The sequence below is a fragment of the Durio zibethinus genome, chromosome 7 (assembly GCF_047325235.1).
Source record: "Durio zibethinus cultivar Kanyao isolate XHJ-2024 chromosome 7, ASM4732523v1, whole genome shotgun sequence".
Taxonomy (NCBI): domain Eukaryota; kingdom Viridiplantae; phylum Streptophyta; class Magnoliopsida; order Malvales; family Malvaceae; genus Durio; species Durio zibethinus.
In genome coordinates this window covers 24,186,178-24,205,242 of record NC_143168.1, presented here as the reverse complement: position 1 = coordinate 24,205,242, position 19,065 = coordinate 24,186,178, and the positions used below count along the sequence as shown (strand labels likewise).

The 19,065-nt window shown below is 30.0% G+C and overlaps 2 protein-coding genes across 2 annotated transcripts; both read right to left on the bottom strand.

Annotated features, from left to right (window-relative positions):
* Positions 1 to 13,987: 13,987 nt before the first annotated feature.
* LOC111277528 (germin-like protein subfamily 1 member 13) lies at positions 13,988 to 14,814 on the bottom strand. The gene is made up of 2 exons (XM_089764373.1): positions 14,669 to 14,814; positions 13,988 to 14,526 (listed from the first exon to the last, which is right to left on the bottom strand). Exons 1-2 carry the CDS (start codon positions 14,793 to 14,795, stop codon positions 13,988 to 13,990), a joined length of 666 nt encoding a protein of 221 aa, XP_089620499.1. The 5' UTR covers positions 14,796 to 14,814.
* Positions 14,815 to 16,971: 2,157 nt separating this feature from the next.
* On the bottom strand, positions 16,972 to 18,061 carry LOC149518219 (germin-like protein subfamily 1 member 13). Its single transcript, XM_089764372.1, has 2 exons — positions 17,890 to 18,061; positions 16,972 to 17,700 (listed from the first exon to the last, which is right to left on the bottom strand). Exons 1-2 carry the CDS (start codon positions 18,011 to 18,013, stop codon positions 17,147 to 17,149), a joined length of 678 nt encoding a protein of 225 aa, XP_089620498.1. The 5' UTR covers positions 18,014 to 18,061; the 3' UTR covers positions 16,972 to 17,146.
* Positions 18,062 to 19,065: the final 1,004 nt, after the last annotated feature.

The window sequence follows — 19,065 nt, the reverse complement described above, 5'->3', positions numbered from 1 at the left end:
TTTTAAATGGTCACCAGAAATTGTTTAAGACAAGTTTGGTACTGATATTAGGTTTCTAATATGAAATTAATCTCCATTCCAATGTGCCTGCAGTTTCTACTTTACACAGGTTTATTCATAATTTGTTCTAAGAAGAGCTATGGGCAAGTATGGGGAAAAGTAACTGGTTTAATTATTATTGCATGCCAAAAGAAGTGAGGAAAAGAAGTATTTTTTGACCAAAAAACTGTTTTCTCTGTTAAAAAATGAAGAAAATTGATTGAAGAATTGTCATGAGTCAATGAATGATGACTTTGGAACCACGTTGAAGGTCTCAAACCAACTGCTTTGAGTAAATTATTTGATATAATACATGTTGCAACAATAGGAAGGCATCTCATGTAAAAAGATTAGTGTTTGCGGTAGGGTTATGCAACATTAATGTCCAAAATTGAGTCTTTATAAAACACGCAATTGACTTAACCAAGTCATAAAATCCAGTCATTATAGAAAATTTATTAATGTGCAATTTTTAATATTTTATACGTCAAAGATAGGTCAATAAATATTGAAGAAATCAAAGTGGTTAGATTAGTAAATTCTTCCCCTAACAGAAGATATATGTCCACGTGAATTTATATATATACATAGGAATTATTTAATTCATTATCAATGCATTAAAAATAAACCCTTTATATATATATATATATATGTATATATGCTTATTTTCCAATAAAACTTTTAGAAATGGAATAAAATGAATTTAGAATTGGATAAAAAATGGCAAATTATATGTAGGTATATATATTAATTATTAGAATGGTACAAAAGAATAAAAATCTATCCAATTATAAATAGTTGCATAACAATGATTTTGCATGTGTGAAGGAGACCTGCATATATACAATGCTTCTTGTTTGATATATAAAAGAACCTTGGGTTAACCATTAGGGGGACTCATCAAGAAAGCAAATATTGCTTTAATGACTTTGCTTTTTTTTCTCAAACCCATAGTTCAAGATTCATTAACCTTTTATACGGGGAATATAAGATTTTCCTTGCCTTTCATAACTTTAAAGGAAAATGCTATTATCCTTTTTTTTTAGATATTTTTTCATTCCTTTTTTTTAGCCATTACAAAATTATATCTATTTCTTTTTATTGAACATCTAAGAGATATTTTATATTATTTTTACTTTATTTTTTTAATTAAAAAATTACAATTCATCAATGTTTTTTAAAAAGTTTTAATAACAATCAATTCCAAAAATATTCAAAACTCATCATTGGTAAGGAATTCTTCAAGACCTCATTTTTATTTTTTTTCCCTATCTAAAATAGAATTCTCTAACTTCTCTTTAACCTAAAAAAAATCAACAACTTCAGTTGCTTTAACCCAGAAACCGAGTAGGCTCCACTGTGTCAGCTGCCATGCACCACCTGCTATCGCCAATGATTGATGCCAAAAACCGAAAACATATATATAATTTCTTTTTCTCTTTAGTCTCCTCTATCTTTTAGTTGGATTAATTTCTACAAAAACTCTCCAGGATCACCTAGATCTAAACCAAAAATCAAATAATGCTATCTCTATCTCCACCTCTTTCCACTGTCGAAACAAACAAAAAATAATAGAAAATTTCCTTTTTCACCTCCTTGATATAAACCTAGAAGTAAATACCTCTCCCAAAACAACTAAGCTCCAAACCCTCAACAAAAACTCACTTGGCAGTTTTTTCTTTTTTTTTGCTTTGAATGCCTTTTAAGTATGATTGTTTTTTTGTATTATTGTGATTGTCTTATTTTGATTCTTCTTGTGTTATTTGCTTATGGGCAATTGCTATTTGTACTTACGACTAGACAATTATGTGTTTGTGACTCCATTTGTTTTATCTAGATTTGCTAGGATTGTTGTTTAGTTCCTTAATTGTTTGAATTTGTTAGGTTTTGTGGCTGTCAAATTCTTTCTCCTAATCTTTTTCCTTGACTGCCAATTACAAGAAACCTTTATGACCAAAACTTTTACTTTTTTTTGTCTTTGTTCACTTTTGTTCTCTTAATAATATCATTAGGATGCTACCAATGTTAGGAATAGCAACTCAAATCCCATAATAAATTTGTTTGAAATTGGTTAGATATTGCTTGATGAACAAAAAAACTTGTAGAAAAAGAATTCCAAGAGAAAAAAGATTTTTAAAAGGCAAATTTGACTTGCAGAAGAAGAATTCTAAGAGGAAAATGATTCTTAATAGGTAAGTTTGAAGGGTTATAAACATGTGAAGTCTCTGTAGGGTTAGGTATAAGAAAAAGATGTAAAAAAAATTATAAAGTTTTGTGGGATAGATATCTAATAAGAGTACTGGAGATTTACGTCTTATAGGTGTGTATATTTGTATGGTGCATGTGAGTGGACTAGAAGAAACTGAGAGGGTCTACATAGGTATGATGAATGAGTACATATAGATATGTGTTTGTTTGTGTTGAAAGGGTGCACATGAATTTGTGTTTATTTAGGTTGAGAATAGTTCAAAGGACTATAAGAGATTGAGAACCTATGAGTATTGATTGTTGAATGACATTGATATGATTTGTATATTTGTAATTCTCTAAAACTAGTAGATCTTATTTCTCATCCGTGGACGTAAGTCGATTGGACCGAACTATGTTAAATTATTGTATCTTATGTGATTGATTGATTGTTTGATTATGTTTCTATTGGCTTGATTGGATTGGGCCTTTTTAGCTTAACAAGCAAAACTGTGAGTTTAGAAGAAAAACAACTACCAAAGTAAACTACTCTTAAAAAAAAGCTTGAAGAGCTAATTTGTTTTCATTTTGGGTTTTTTTTTTTAATATTTAGGTATGTTTTTTTGCTTTTTTTGCTAAAAATTGTGAAAAAATTAGTATTTCATTGATAAAAAACTTAATGGTTAATGTTAGACTTAATGGTGCATGTACAACACTCTCGTTACGAAGTCTTTATTTGAACATATTCGAAAATATTTAATTTTAAATTAAATCAAATTAAAAATGATAACCTTAATTAAGAAAACACTTAAATGATAAATTGAACATTTAACCTTTGTTTTTGTCTTCCTGAGCATTTTGCCTTTGTTTTTGTCACCTTCTTCTCATTGGCAAAAAGATATCCAGCTTTTTTGCTCTTGATATTATGCTATTAATTGCTTTAAAAAGTAGCTACATAATTGAATAGATCCCTAACTATCATTCTTAGAGTTTTTCGCTGTTACATTTTCTTCTTCCTAATAACATTCATATCTAAAGTACTATACAATTAGTCTAAAAACACATGCACTTTCTAAAATCTTTTAATAATAAGCTTAAATAGGCTGTAAATTATTCAATAAATTTATGTTTAACAAAAATACATAACAAATAAGTGACTACTTTGGTGCATGTGAATCAAACTCTGCATTGAAAGTTGCTAGAACATTGATTTGCATGCACCAAAATAGTGCATTATCAATATCTGCATGTACCAATTAAATGCATGATAAATTTTCAAGCGACAAGTTAATATACCATATTTAATCGTATATTATATGTGAGTAACAAATAGTCCATGATAATTTTTTACAATAATAGATATCTTCTCTTGCATCTCTTTTTTCTTCACATTCGTTGTAATAATACTTTCCCAAATCATCATCCACAAAATGATCTTTAAGAATGATAGGATAACTGTGACACCTTAAATTAATTTTATATGAAGTATTGACAAATTATAAATGAAAATTCATATCACACTGAGTGCAATAGTACATAGACTTTTCTCCTAAAAACTTATAGCTTTTGTTATAGAAAAGACAAAGAAATAAAATTTTACTTACATAGAAGAATACAAGTTTATCCATTTAAAAAAGGTAAAGATTGTGAGAGTGGGACTTTGATCTTGAGGACGCCTTAAGAAATTAGCACATGAGAAATGAAGGTAGATATTGCATTGCAAACAACTATAGCAACACTTTTCAAAGATTGGGGATTTACAGACGAGACATTCACTATCAATAATAATTCCCTTAAGATATAGGGGTGTAGAGTTAGGGCGTGGAGTGCGTGGAACATGAGATTAATCTCTTATGATATTTTTCCAAGATAAGATTCATGAAGATAAAATTGGCATTGAAAGCAACAATAGGTTGGACCTGAGGTTTTTGAGTGGCATACATACACCCACCTTATATTTTTGTAAGTGGGCATAAAATTCCCAAAGACTAGCTTATTCATAGGATGGATGAAATAAAGTAACTCTGTCTCTTAGTCTCACTAAGCCTAGAAGCTTGAAATGCTACACCACTCGATTGTGTTTCTTCATGCTCGCAGTGTAATTCGTAGTCCAATTTTATATCAATGCACTAGAGAATTGAGGGTAAAACTTTTTATGCCAAGGTACATGTTTTATAAATCCTTAAAAATTAAATTGAAATTGAAATTTTCAACCTATTAAAAAAATTTAAATGATTTAATTTTTTCCAATGTGATTGATAACTCATTTTAGAAATTAATAAAATAAAAGTTTTTCAATAAAAGGTGTTTAAAATTTGAGTAGTAGTGTGCTTACCTTATGAAGTATGCATTCAACATGAGCAACATATGTGCATTCTTTACAACAATAAATTTGATGTTTTGGATTTTTTTATTCCTCGCAAATATCATATAATATACTTCACTATCATCTTCTTGAAATCAATTCATAATTGTTAGAGAATGTCTTTGATATTTATGTATAAAAGTATATGGTATTACACCATCAAAATGAGTGTTGCACACAATGGTAGAACACGTTCCCTTCCATATTTCTAGCAAAAAAATATGAACACTTATTATATTTTAACCAATTTTCTTTAGATGTGCTGTGAAAATAAGTAAGATTATGCTTATAGCACTCATGTTTTATGGTTAGTTTGAGTACAACGCAAAAAACGTGAAGTTGAAACTTGCATTTATGATATGACAACAATAGATGTTTCATTATAGCATAATTTAAGGGTAAAGGCATTGCAATCGCCATTAAGCATTGTAGGCAACAATTTTGTTCTTCTTTTATATTATTATTATTATTATTATTATTATTATTATTATTATTATTATTATTATTATTATTATTATTAATCTTTAAAATAAAAGGAAAAAAAGTAAAAAAAAAATCTTTGATTTCAACTTTGGTAGCCGAAATCAAGCTGCCAGAGTGATCCAAATTTCTCCCTAACATTGCTTAACTTGGCAGCATAAAATTCGATGACCAAAAGTCACCGAACAAACTTCCAAAATTTTCACAAAAAAATATCCAAGGAGATCTGGGTATAAATAGAGCTAAGTTCTGCAAGAAGACTGAACAGAAAAAAAAATAGGGAACATACATAGTAAAAAGAAAACAGCAAACACACAAAAAAAAAATTTTCTCCAAGAATGAAATTCTCGATCTAGGAAGTTGTAGATGTTTTTTTGAAAAATCTAAGCTTAGAAAAGTGTTTAAAAAGTGAAAAGGATCATTGGGGAAGTTTTTAAAATTTTTTGGATTTTTTTGGGTCACCGAAATCTGAGAAAATTTGAATTTTTTGGCAACCGAAATCTAGGTTCATTGTTGGAATCTAGAAATTTTTGAATTTTTCGACACCGGTTGAAGTTTTTGGCCATTGGTGCATGGTGGCGAACAACCAGAAACTAGGTTTTACGGTAGTCGACGATGGGTGTTGGGATTTTAGAACAAGAGGCTCTAGGGTAGAGAGAGAGAGAGGAAAGAAAAAATAAAAAAAAGCTAAAACAGGCATTTTATAGGCTCCCTAAAACGATGTCGTTTTGGGCATCTGGACTGAACCCGACCCGCGCAAGATCCACGCGTTAACTTGCAGGCCAACTCGATTCGTTTCGCAGGTTTTTTTTTTTCTTTTTTTTTTTTATTTTCTGTTTTGATTTTGATTTTGATTTTTTTTGTTGATTTTTATATTATTTTTTTATGATGTTATTATTATTATTATTATTGTCATTTTATATTATTACTAGTAATAATTTTTTGGAAACAAATAAATAAACAGAAAAAAATAAAACTGAAATAAAATAAAGACCTAAAAAATATAATATGCAAATAATAATAATAATAATAATAATAATAACTATTTAAGAAAAATAAAATTTTATTACAAGCAAAAATATTATTTAAATTTCACCAAAGTGTTGGGATAATTTTAAAAAAATATTTTTTGCTAAAATATTAAAAATTATAAAAAATGATAAATAAAAGAATAAATTGTTTAAATGAATCTTTTAAATGTAATTGTTAGAGAAAGCTAAAAGAGTTTAGTTCTCTTTAATTATTGTAAGTAAAAAAAATTTTTCGGATTTCACCATAAAGTTGAGATAATCCAAAATTATTTTTACTAAAACAAAGATTGATTTAAACAATGTAAAAAAATAATAAAAAATAATAAAGAATGAAATTAATAGTAATTGATATCTTGAATTTAAAAAAAATATATAGAAAATCGAAAGAGTTTGATTTTCTTTAAACAATATATTAATATTTAGATTTTGCCAATAAGTCGGGATAATCTAAAATTTTTTTTACAAAAAAATATAACTAAACAATAAATAATAAAATTTTTAAAAATAATCATAATAAAGATTAATTAATTAATTTCTTTAACTATAAAAAAATAATTTTATTTAGGATCTTGCCAAAATTGAGATAATCTTAAAACTTGTTTAAAATTTTTAGGATTTGACCGAAGAGTCAGGATAATCTTAAAACTTGTTTAATAAATTTTGAGAATTCACCGAAGAGTCGGGATGTTCCTAAATTTTTTTTAAAACAAATAATTAAAATATCTTATGATGAAGTTTCAGGAATTTTATGAATGGTCAATTTTCTGAAATATTTTCTAACTAATGATTTCCTATAAATTCCACCAAAGCGTTGGAAAATTTATAGAATATGAAATAATAATAATAATAATAATGTTAATTTCCTAATAGAGAAAAATGTTTTAAAATAAATTTTAGGAAATTAAACTTAAATAAAAAAAAGACCCCGTTATCAAAATTATAGGATTACGCATGTTTAAATGGTACTGTTCTTCGAACGGACGACGTGATGATGCTAATACCTTCCTCACTCATAACCGAACTCCTGAACCTAGTCTTGATTTCACAGACCTACTTCTTTTAGTAATTTTTAATTAATTTTAAAAATTTTTATTAAAAGATGATATTTTGGGTGGTCAATCACACCTTATAATAAGATTGGTGGCAACTTCGAAAAATTTTCACCCAGTGATAGTGATCGAGTCCCCCCGAACGAAAAATCGTTATGACAAACATGAGACCATTATGTATTTAAAGAGGGTGTAACAGATGGAAAGAAGGTTGAAAAATTTTGTTTAGTATTTTACTTAGGCATGACTCATGGAATAAGGACTTTGACACTGCATTTATAACAACCATAATGCATTCCTGACCGAGGCTTCTCACACCAATTTAACAATACTCATATTTCCTCTCCTTCCTATAGTTGAATAAGATCAAGGGATGCTTGTCACTTAAATGCTGAATTATTTTACCTAGGTGAAAACATGTTAGGTGTGGAGAGGGTGTAGCAACTCAAAAGGCAACTCAGTGCATGTTTTGTGCAAGTAATATTTGCATATTTCATAAACATAAGTAGCTTCAACTAAAATTTCCCACTAGCATGCCTTGTAATAGAGAAGATTTTCATATTTTCTAATCATCGTTTGAAGGTTAAGGGGTGTTGATGATTAAAATATTCAATCTTTAGACAAAGCAAAACAAACACAACTAATGTAATTCACCCAAAAATTATATGATATTACTCCTATTGATTGCTTCTTACGTTGATTCACTTACCTGAGCATGGGTTTAAGATGTTGCATTTCCCTATTGTGTTCTTTCATGCTCTAAGCCAAAGTGTGGTCCGTATTCAAATTTTACATCCACTGACTGAGAAATCAAAGGTTACATTTTTTAGTTCAATTTTTTTCCTCCATACGCAAACATTTATATATCATTTAGTTAAATTACCTTGAAAGAGTGTAAATTAGTATGCTTACTTTATCAAGTATGCATTCAATATGACCAATAAATGAACATTCATTACAACAATAAACATGATGATTTGGATTTTGTTTTTCCTCACAAATATCACAATAATATTTTTCGCAATCATTTTCTCAAAATGATTTCATAGCTGTGAGTGAATGTTTGTGATATTTATTTGTAAAAGTAAAAGGTATTAAACAGTCAAAATGAATGTTGAAATATCATTCCACACAACAGTTAAAAATGTTCCCTTCAACATGCTTGGCAAAAAAAATGAACATTTGTTGCATTTGAATTTAATTGTTTTCGATGTGCTTTGTAAATAAGTAAGATCGTGCTTGTGTCACGTATATTTTAAAGAAGGTTTGAGTTTAGCGTAAAGAACATGAAGATGAAAATTGCACTCATGACAAATATAAATGTTTTCACTATAGCCAAATTCTAAGTTAAAGGCATTGCAATTGCTATTGAAATTGTAGCTATGATATATCCAAAGAAAGTGTGAGGGATGTAAAGGATGTTATAAGATTTTGTTTGGTATCTTAATCAAGCATGATTGATGTACAAAGGACTTAACAAGACATTAACGACAACCATAGGACAGTCTTAATAGAGGCTTTTTGTAGCAATACTAATACTCCCCCATTACCATGCTATCGTTGAAGAAGGTCTAGGAATGCATGTGGTAGAAAAGCTTAATTGTTTCGCCTAAGCCTTTAAAGCTTTTGGTCTATTGAGGTTTTCACCATTAGTTGAAGAAACATATATGAGATCACGGTTGAAACTACAATGAAAGAGTAAAACATTTATCACAAATGAAACTCTTACTATCAAACTTAGGATAGTACAGAGAAAGTTGGTTTTTGGAGTGAAAAAGATGTGAAATGTTTTGAGACAATTATTGCTTAGCATAAGATGGATGTAATCTAAGCTTGCAATGTTCAAAAGTAGAGGCCTAACCATCAATTCGCCGATTGCATCTATCACAACATGTCTCATGATTTTGGTATTCATCATAGAACAATTAGTGTTAATGAAGGAAATGTTTGATATCCATTCCAAACAAACAAAGAAATTAAAAAATACACTTATATGGAGATTGAAAAGAGACGTTAAGTGGGAACTGTAAGGGGATAGAGAGGGTCTTATGAAAATATGAAGGCAAAACAATTAGCCTCTCAAGTTCTTGAACCATGAAGAGGAAAAGAATATAGCTAAAAATAAACAGGCACAAAATTAACTTTCCCTTCCCACATTGGAAAAGAATAACAAAAATCCTATAAGTCTATTCCTTTTCTACGGTTGAAGAAAAGAATTAACTTTCAAAGTTGCATAACAATGATTTTGCAATTGTGAAGGAGAGATGCATATACAATACTTCTTGTTGTGATATATAAAATACTAGAATCTTGGGTTAATGATTAAAGTGACTCATCAAGAAAAAACAGTAAATGCTTTTTCCCCTTCCTCAAAGAAAAAACAAAAACTTTTGTTTTTCCTCCATTTAAAGTATGAAATTGTTTAACTATGTGACGAGAACATTAAAAGAAATTTTCTTTTAATGACTTTGCTTTTTTTTTTTTTTTTTGCCTCGAATCAATAATTCAAGATTCACTATCTTTTTTACTCGAGGATGAACAATTTTCTTGTCCTTTAAAAAAATCTTAAAAATTTTAAAAAAGTTATTTTATATTTTTTTATTTCTCCTAACATTGAAATAATTTATTGGTTCAAAAATTTTGTTTATAAATTGATTGACCAATCCATGAATGTCATTAGATTCAATAGTTGGCTTACATGAGTTGCTCCAAAAAGCATTACTCCATAAATGACTAGTATATCTCATTAAATTCATACAAATATATTATTATGATGTCATAAAAGTAGAGAGACAAGTAACATTGAAAATAACTATTTGACATAAATGAAAAAAAAAAAAAAAAACACCACCATATATTTTGTATAAAATAAGTCAAAACTTTCAACTAATTAAGACAACAGCCTCCAATATTACAATTAATTTTCTTTTACTGTCATTTCAAACTTTAATTAAATCCAAGATTGCTAACTAAGGCTGCAGGCGTTACTGTTGGTCATGCAAGATACAATTAAAAATTAGGATTAAATATAAAAATAATCGATTTGTTAACTTGACATAAATAATTAATAAAATATTGATACGTGTCAAAAAAATTTTAAACAATATTGCATTATTAATTATCACATCAACATTAATAGAAAATTCAAAAATTTTAAAAAATTTATAAAAGTTCTAAAAATTTAAAAGATATAAAAATTAAAAATATGAAATAGTTTTAGAAATTATAAAAATTAAAAATTTATTAAGTTTAACAAATTCAAAATAATCTCAAATTTTTAATAAAAAATCCAAGAAAATAGAAAATTTTTTAAAAGATAAAAATTTTAAAAATTCAGTAAAATTAAAAAATTCACAAAAGCATAAAAAATTGAAAATAAAAGAAATCTATTTTTTTTAAATCAAAAAATTTATAAAAAAATTCTTAAAAATTTTAAAAATTTTGGAAAAATCAAAAATAAAAATCCTAAAAATTTAAATAAACATTTTAAAATAATTCTAAAATATATGGAAATTAAAATTGTAACATTCAGAAAAAGAAAAAACAATTTACAATTTTGTAAAAATTTTAAGATTTTTTTAAAAAATTTTAGATTTTTATTATTTTCAATTTTTTAAGTTTTTGTGATTTTTGTTAATTTTAAGAAATTTTTATTCTTATTAAAGTTTTCTTTTTTTTTTGAAAATTTCAAACTTTTTTAATTTTTTCATTTTTTTCTTAAAATTTTTAGATTTTTTTAATTTTTATGTTTTCATATTTTTTAAAAATGTTCAGTTTTAAAATTTTTTATAATTCTTAAAATAATTCATATTTTTTAAATTTATTTTTTAGAAATTTTTGAAAAATTTTTATAATTTTTTTCAATGTTAATGTGACAATTGATGATATGATGCTAACTATATTTTTGACACGTATTAACATCTTATTTGATATTCATGCTACGTAATCAAGTTTTCTAACAGTGTTAATCTTAGGTACGAAAGTGGATGACGAAATGAAAGCTAGAGCTCCAAATTGAAAATTTTATATTTTTACATATAGAATTGAAAGAAGGTATATAGTTTAGAGAATATTTTTATATTTAACCCTAAAAATAAAGTTGATAAAAGTACTTGCTGAAAATCTTTGCCATTTGACTCTGTTTAAACATTAAACTGCCCTGGGCAGGTTTCTTATGCCGCTCCTCGTTCAAATATAAATTTCTGGAATAGCTTACATTGCCATACTGGCATGGCTTTATAATTAAGTTGAAAATCATGGCTTTCGTGCAAACTTATTTAACGGAATTCCACCTTCAGAATTATCATTGTAGATTTTGTGTGTACCTTGCAGGGGAAGGCAGTGTCTGCAAAATAGTCATCTTTTGAAACAGCAGTTGTCGACACAGAAGCACTTTGGAGGGAAGTTTTGGAGGTTAGGATCCTGAGGGAACAGATAATGTTCTGGGATCTATTTCCATATCTGACAAGGAACTCTGCAGCCCGGAACATTTGGGATAGAAATTACAGTCTAGCAACCTCCATTTCCTCCTCGATGCTCATCAATTGACTGAAGCAACAAAGGAAAAATATGCAGCAATTTCAAAGAATTTGTATACTATAAGAAAGGAGAAACAGAAAGTACCTAACATGTCTACAGGAATGAAAAGGAAGCAAGCCAAGATGATTCAAATCAACGGTAAATATCACTGTCACAATACCGTAACATATAAGAGTAAAATAAAATATCACCATTTTAAGTTCACTTGTATGAATCCTTGGTTTTGTAAGTTTTTCTGCTTTAGACCCAGCCCGCTACGAGAAGAGAAGTCCAAGAAAGAATTCATGCTACAGGTGCTGATAGCTGTGGACTATTGTAGAATCAGTATTCTATTCTTAACATGAATAACATGAATAAGACCAGTTAAGGAACCATAGCCCCATCAGATAATTCCCCCACACTAAACTGTAAAACATAAAAAGGTACACTCAGCCCTCTATGAGAAAAGCATTTTACATAACCAACTTCTTCTATCCCCATCATTTTAAGAGTCCAATGTGTATATTTCTTATTCCACTCTCTCGTTCAGTGAAATTGATCATATTTCCAAGCTTTTGCAACCAGGCACAGCATGCAACCCATTGAAAAAGAGTAATAAAAAGAAGAAAAGATACCAAATAACATAAAACAAAAGGGTGTCATAACATTGCAAACATAGTTTAAGAATTGGATAAAGTTAAAAACAACAGAACCCAGTTTGGGAAGCAAAGTTCAATACTTGAAATGACACTTTCCACCTAAAGCACTTAACTTTATCCATTAAAAGCTAATACCCATTATTGAATTCATCACTTTTAAGTTTTAACCCATATATATAACTTTCAATATCAAAGAAGGGATTGAAAATCTAATAGAAAATGGAACAGGAGCTTAAAGGCAAGAACTTTGAATAACTCATTAATGTTGCAAGCTTGCAGATTGGAAGATAAAATAGTAAAGAAGGAAAAGGCATGGAGAGAATGAAAACAAATGAAAAAAAAGAACACACCTTTTAACTTCACAAATAAAATTAAAATGATAATATACATCTCATTTTTTTAAATTAATTTTTTTATATTTTAAATATATGCTAAAAGACGTGTTATTATTTTAATTTTGCTTATAAAATTAAAAAACTTTACTATTAGTTTATTTGATAATTTCTTTTATTTTTAATCCTAAACAAAACAAACACCCTGTTAAAATCATGGAAATTTAACATATATAAAGTCCTATATTTGTTTATATGTAATTATTATTATTTTTTTTTGCGTTTTTGGAGATAATGAAATGGTAACAAATCTAATGACGATATTAACAATGAAAATTCAAAATTTCCCTCAATAAAATGCAATTTTTTTTTTTTTTATGTCCTAAAGCAGACAAGTTTGGACAGGAGTATTCTAGAAACAAAATTATATGGTAGTAAGGTAATTAAAATGAATTTTAATATTATAGGATCAAATTTGTATACTAAGAATTTTTTTTTCTATGTGTGACAAGAGAAGAATCATGTATGTAACCGAGTTAACTTAGGAAAGACAATTTTCGACTAACATGACCATCACAGGGCATAAATGAAGTTTCTTATCACATAGTGACATTAACAAAATGTCAAACAAAATGCAATAAACAAGAAGAAGAACCCAAAAGGAAAAAAAGGACACAAGGGGAATCAAATTGTGCAAGCAAAAAAAAAAGTAGTTAATTAAAGAATTGTTGAGTGAAAACGACTTCAAATTTTATAAACCCTAAATTGCAGCTTGCAAGAGTATTCAATGAGAATGCTTTCATCGGAAAAATTTAATCATAAAACATATTTTTCGATAAGAATATTCTCACTAGACTTAATCATAGGAAGTTTTAATATCACCATCAACAACAGTACAAGGCCAACGAGTATGATTCTTTAGTTACATTCCCGTCATTATTTGACTAATAAACATAACTATTATATCCAATTTTTCATAACAAAATACAAAGTAATTGTTTGAACCATTGACAAGATTGTTGACAGCCTAACAAAAATACTAATTGATTGCTCCTCTTTGTAAAAGATTTTTTGATAATATAGATTGCAATAAGCAGTTGAATCTCAATTTGTTCAAATTAACTTCAACACAAAGTCAGACAAATCAAGACCCTGGTTTGTTTATGGTCCCATTCTTTTCATGATTTAACTTTAGTACTTTACCGTATATCCTCTTTAATAATATGATGAAAATAGACAGAATTGCACACTGCATTATGAACTGTAACAGGGACATGGAAAAATCATTTCAAACGAAGCAACTAATGGGTAACTTCATGTGATTCAATCAGAACTGTGTCTGAAGATATTCCACCACTTTCTTTTCCAGTTTGAAGGCTTTGGTAAGAACATCAGGATTGATAGGTGGGTTAGAGCCAAAGACTGCATTTACAATAGTGATAACACCAGGATTTTGGCTGCTGAGACCAGCAAAAGCGATGGCATCAGTTTTCCCTATATTTAACTGGAAGTGAATGAGACCAACTGGGAAAACAAACACATCCCCTGTCTTCAGGACTTTGGTGAAGAAACGATTATCTGGGTTGGATGTCACAAAGCCAACATAAAGTTCACCCTTTATCACAACTAGGATCTCCGTGCCACGAGGGTGAGAGTGAGGAGGGTTTAGTCCACCATAAGGTGCATAATCAATTCGAACCAGGGATATGCCAAGTGTGTTAAGTCCGGGTATTTGGTCAGCATTGACAGGAGTGACTTTTGATCCCACTGCATTTGATGTGTTTCCTGCTTTATCAAGCCCTGAAAAGAAGAAGTCATCTGCTGTGGCAAGCTTTGGGTCCTTGCAGAACTTCCCATTTACAAATACTGGATTAAAAGAAAATGACGTTAGTTACTATAAATACAGTTTTCATTGTGTGGTTAGTATGATGAAAAACATTTCTTCTTAGCTGAATGCCTTTACTCCAGGCTTTGGCATAATAAACAACAACATGAACTGAATGCATACCGGCATTCTTGGGGCCATTGAGGGCTACGCAGAAATCCATGAGAGAGCTAGGGTCAGAGGCTGAGGCTAATGTGGAAGCCAAAGCCAGGAAAGCAAAAACTACGAGGAAATGGTTCACTCCTTTCATTTCGGATCGCTTTGCTCTATACTTCTAGTACTTATTTGCTATTTGCTCGAGGAGGGGATGAGGAATTTTATTTGGCATACAAGGACTATTTATAGATGAATATGCAGTACAGTTATCCTTATTTTCTCTACTTGAAGATGGTGCAGACTTGGTATGCCTCGATAGCTATCGAGATTTTCTTTTAATGCCTGTTTTGTTTCTTTATGCTATGTTCACCAAGAATATTTCAGCTAGAGGTATATGTGACTTATTTTATCCAGACATTTATTTTTCATGAAATTCTTCCATTATGGATTCTGATTGGGGTAATTGGGATTTCTTTTGTCCAAAACTAACATGAAAGGCCCGCTCCAATGGAAAGCAGTAGGTGAAGAAGACAAACAGGAACAAGTTGATCCCAAAAAACAAAAATGAAACCAACAAGAGAAAGACCATCAAAATAGTCAAATGAAGACTACAACAGGAAAGCAAGAACCAATGACAGAAGACCCAAGAATTTAGGCCCCAATTCTGATAAATAACTCGTACTAGAGGCTTATCAGCAACTTTCAATTAGTAAATAAAATTCTCTACATCAGGACAACAAAGCTTCATCTTGATACTTCTATCGTTCGTTGGATTTATTTTGTTCAAAATTTGATAAGCAAGTCAGCAGAGGAAATATTCCTGCCATTCAAGTTTTAAGTAAAAAATGTTTACTGAATAGTAGAAGCATTTAGAACGTTAGCCCGTCTTGCTTTGAAACTAAAAGGAATGGTTTATTTGAAAAATTGGTCACTTGATCCATGTAGAACTTGTGCTAGAAGCAAAAGTATATGCACTGTTCAGAAAAATCAAAGCTACAGTTTTTTCCCCTCCTGGATGGCATACAGTAGTAGAAAATAGCAGTTGGCTCAGTAATGGTTCTTCCCACATAACTAGATGAACATTCAATAATCATACACAATATTAGTCCCTTAATCATTAGGGTCAGTTGGGACATCCTATAGTTAATGAACTAAGTAGGAAAGAAAATTGTTCAAAGATGTGGCAATAGAGCTAGCCGGCTAACTTGTATTGTATAATCAAGAGAAAATAAAGATGAAGAGTGGTTAAAATATTGGTAGGTGATGATGACATTGAACCTTGAATAAAAAATCATAATGTTGAACAAATTGCAACATCCAACACTAATGTCCATAGCCGATAATATTCCAAAATTTCTATTTTTATAACCCAAATCATGCTGTGTAGTCTTCCATAGCTTTTGTTTTAAGGAATGATCACTAGTCATTGTTTTATACAAATTTGATTTTTATTTTTTTATGTATTAGATATCCTATGAAATAAATTTTCAGTCAGTTATGGCAGTTTCTATTTTACACAGGTTCTTATTGGTCAAATTTATATTACTATTTTACTAGTAAAATATAATTCAGAATGGATTTCCTATATATATATATATATTTGAGTAAAAAAAAGGGCATTATTCTTAAATTCAAAGACATAATGCTCACTTGTTCATGACAGTAATTTTTTTTTTCAGTCATTATCATGATGGATAGAACGTTTCGATCAGACTTCTTGACTGTTCAGTGCAGAATGTATCATAAAAGTTTACGGAAGGTTCTGTCGGTTGCCAAGTATAAATCTACTGAAACCATGTATACAGGAAAGGTTGTGTCAACTGTCAAATAAAAAAAAGAGTCATTTGTTAACGATTGCTGTTTGTTATTGAAATGGTTGCTTATCATTTTGCAATAGTTATTTGGTGACAATATCAGTAGTAACTGCCCTCAAGAAAGGCCCTGAACTTGAAGCTGGGTAGATGGTTAATGACAAAATACTTGCTGCAGCAATGCCATGAGACTCACAGAAAGGTCAAGGTCCAGAATGTTTTCAGGTCCCTTATGAAGATCAGTTGATTGACTCTTTAACAATATTCCATGCATTATTTGTAATCTTTTGGTTGGGGGTTTTTCAGTTTTCAACTTTCTGAAACTATGATCAGATGTCTCTCTAAATCTTCTCAGCGGCACTGGATCTTTGGCTTCTTATTAACAAATTCAGTGTGTTCTGGATTCTGGCAATTAAGTTTGGAACTTTCCAAGATCTAAATTAAAGTATTCTCAGAAAGGGTGCTTTCAATGAGATCTAGATAAAGGTTGACATTAGCTCCTAATTTGGAGCAAACTGTAATAACTTAATATATCCAAAATCAACATACAATTGGAGGATTACATCAGCAGAGATACATAAGTAACATTTTTATTTTTTATTTTATTTTACTTCAACAATAATTACTAAATAAAATGGAAACATGTCAAAAATTGTTCAAATAAGTAACTGTTCCATGGACGTTGAAAATTGGTCTAATTGTTATCCCACCAGAATTTTGACTGAAGATATTTCACCACATTCTTGTCCAGCTGGAAGGCTTTGGCAAGAACATCAGGATTGATTGGTGGGTTTGAACCAAAGACTGCATTTGCAATGGTGATAACTCCTGGATTTTGGCTGCTGAGACCAGCAAAGGCAATGGCATTAGTGTTCCCTATATTGAATTGGAAATGAATGAGACCAACTGGAAAGACAAAAACATCTCCTGGGTATAAGACTTTGGTGATGAGACGGTTATCTGGGTTGGATGTAACAAAGCCGACATAGAGTGTGCCTTCTAGGACAACTAGGATCTCCGTGGCACGGGGATGAGTGTGAGGGGGGTTTAGCCCACCATAAGGTGCAAAGTCAATTCTTGCCAAAGATATGCCAAGAGTGTTGAGTCCTGCAACTTGTTCCACATTAACAGGAGTGACTTTTGATCCCAGTTGATTTGATGTGTTTCCCGGCATGTTCAGCCCTGAAAAGAAGAAGTCTTCTGCTTTGGCAAGCTTTGGGTCCTTGCAGAACTTCCCATTTACAAATACTGCATGAAAGAAAAAAATGCTAGTTGATACCATGCCATGCAGAAAGAAAAGATTCTCTTGTAGTTAAGTATGTTTCTGGGGAATATAGAAACACTGCATCCTTGCTGAATGTCTTAGTTCAGGCATCTATATCTATGCACCCAACTTATAAATACAAATCAAAATAGAGAAATTAAGGGAAAACATACCAGCATTCTTTGTGTCATTGAGAGCTACACAAAAGTCCTGAAGAGGGCTGGGGTCAGAGGCAGAGGCAAATGAGGAAGCCAGAGCCAAGAAGAGAAAAGCTACAAGGAAATGAACACCTTTCATTGTAGCTAGGCTGGTTTCAGGCTTGATTTCTTAGTTTCTTGCTTGGGTAGGATGAGTAATCGCTCTTGAAAGCATGCCTATTTATAGGTTTGTGTCTTTGAACAAGTATTTACCTGTTTCTCATGGACTTACCAAGTCAGCAGCGACTTGGTTTTTGTTTCTCAATAAAATTTGAGGATGAATTATTCTTCAGCCACCATGCAAGTATATCAATTTTGAATCCCCATTTCCAATGCTTACATCACTACATTTTGACGTGGAAGTGGTCTTCTTGTACATTCCAAATGTTTTCCTTGTTTCTGAACTTGGGTATTGAATTAACTGGGGTACTCCATTGACTTTAGCATAAATTGATAGTTACTGCAGGCTGCCAGCACTTCATCCAATTTAACTTGCAATTCAATTGAAGTTGACAGTTTCCCTTACAGAAACTTCTTTCTTAATTTTCATAGTATTTAAATTAAACATGCTGGCATTGCAGATGAGGCAGATGATACATGTAACTAGTCCATTGCACTTAGCTGCTATTTACGCTACAAATTTTTGACGATTCAATCAATCACTTCTGTTGAGCAGCTCTGATAAAACTAATATGTTTGATTCTTTATTCAGAAAAAGAAAAATGTACTAAAACCAATATTATGGGTTTTTTTTTTTATTTTGTTTCTTCTTCTTTTCCCACTTCACCATTGTCACCATTTGCGAGGGGTAGCAAACTTCAACTGGCCTCAATTAATTCAAATAGATTGTAAGACTGAATTAGTAGTAATGAAAAGAAATGAAAGTACTAAAAGGAAATTTTAATAACCAGCAAGGCAGATTCTATGAATAGTTTTTGTTCTTAGTTGACCAGGTCTATTTTAACATGTTCCTTGATACTCAATCATATGACATCTATACTTATCACATTCAAAACATTATTAATTTCTTGCAAGTTCAATTAATAAACCATGCTAGACTGAACATTCCAGTTCTTTTGAACACTTCAGTTATCCAAAAATGAATGGGGCTGCTTTGAATTGATCAAATGCGCGAGAACTGTTTAAGAATTG

What these genes read in the sequence shown, in the direction of transcription:
- LOC111277528 (XM_089764373.1), bottom strand. Translation starts at nt 14,795, where the DNA reads ATGAAAGGAGTGAACCATTTCCTCGTAGTTTTTGCTTTCCTGGCTTTG. An exon ending in CAATGGCCCCAAGAATGCCG is followed by an intron (nt 14,527 to 14,668) that starts GTATGCATTCAG and finishes CTTTTAATCCAG; the next exon opens with TATTTGTAAATGGGAAGTTC.
- LOC149518219 (XM_089764372.1), bottom strand. Translation starts at nt 18,013, where the DNA reads ATGAAAGGTGTTCATTTCCTTGTAGCTTTTCTCTTCTTGGCTCTGGCT. An exon ending in CAATGACACAAAGAATGCTG is followed by an intron (nt 17,701 to 17,889) that starts GTATGTTTTCCC and finishes TCTTTCATGCAG; the next exon opens with TATTTGTAAATGGGAAGTTC.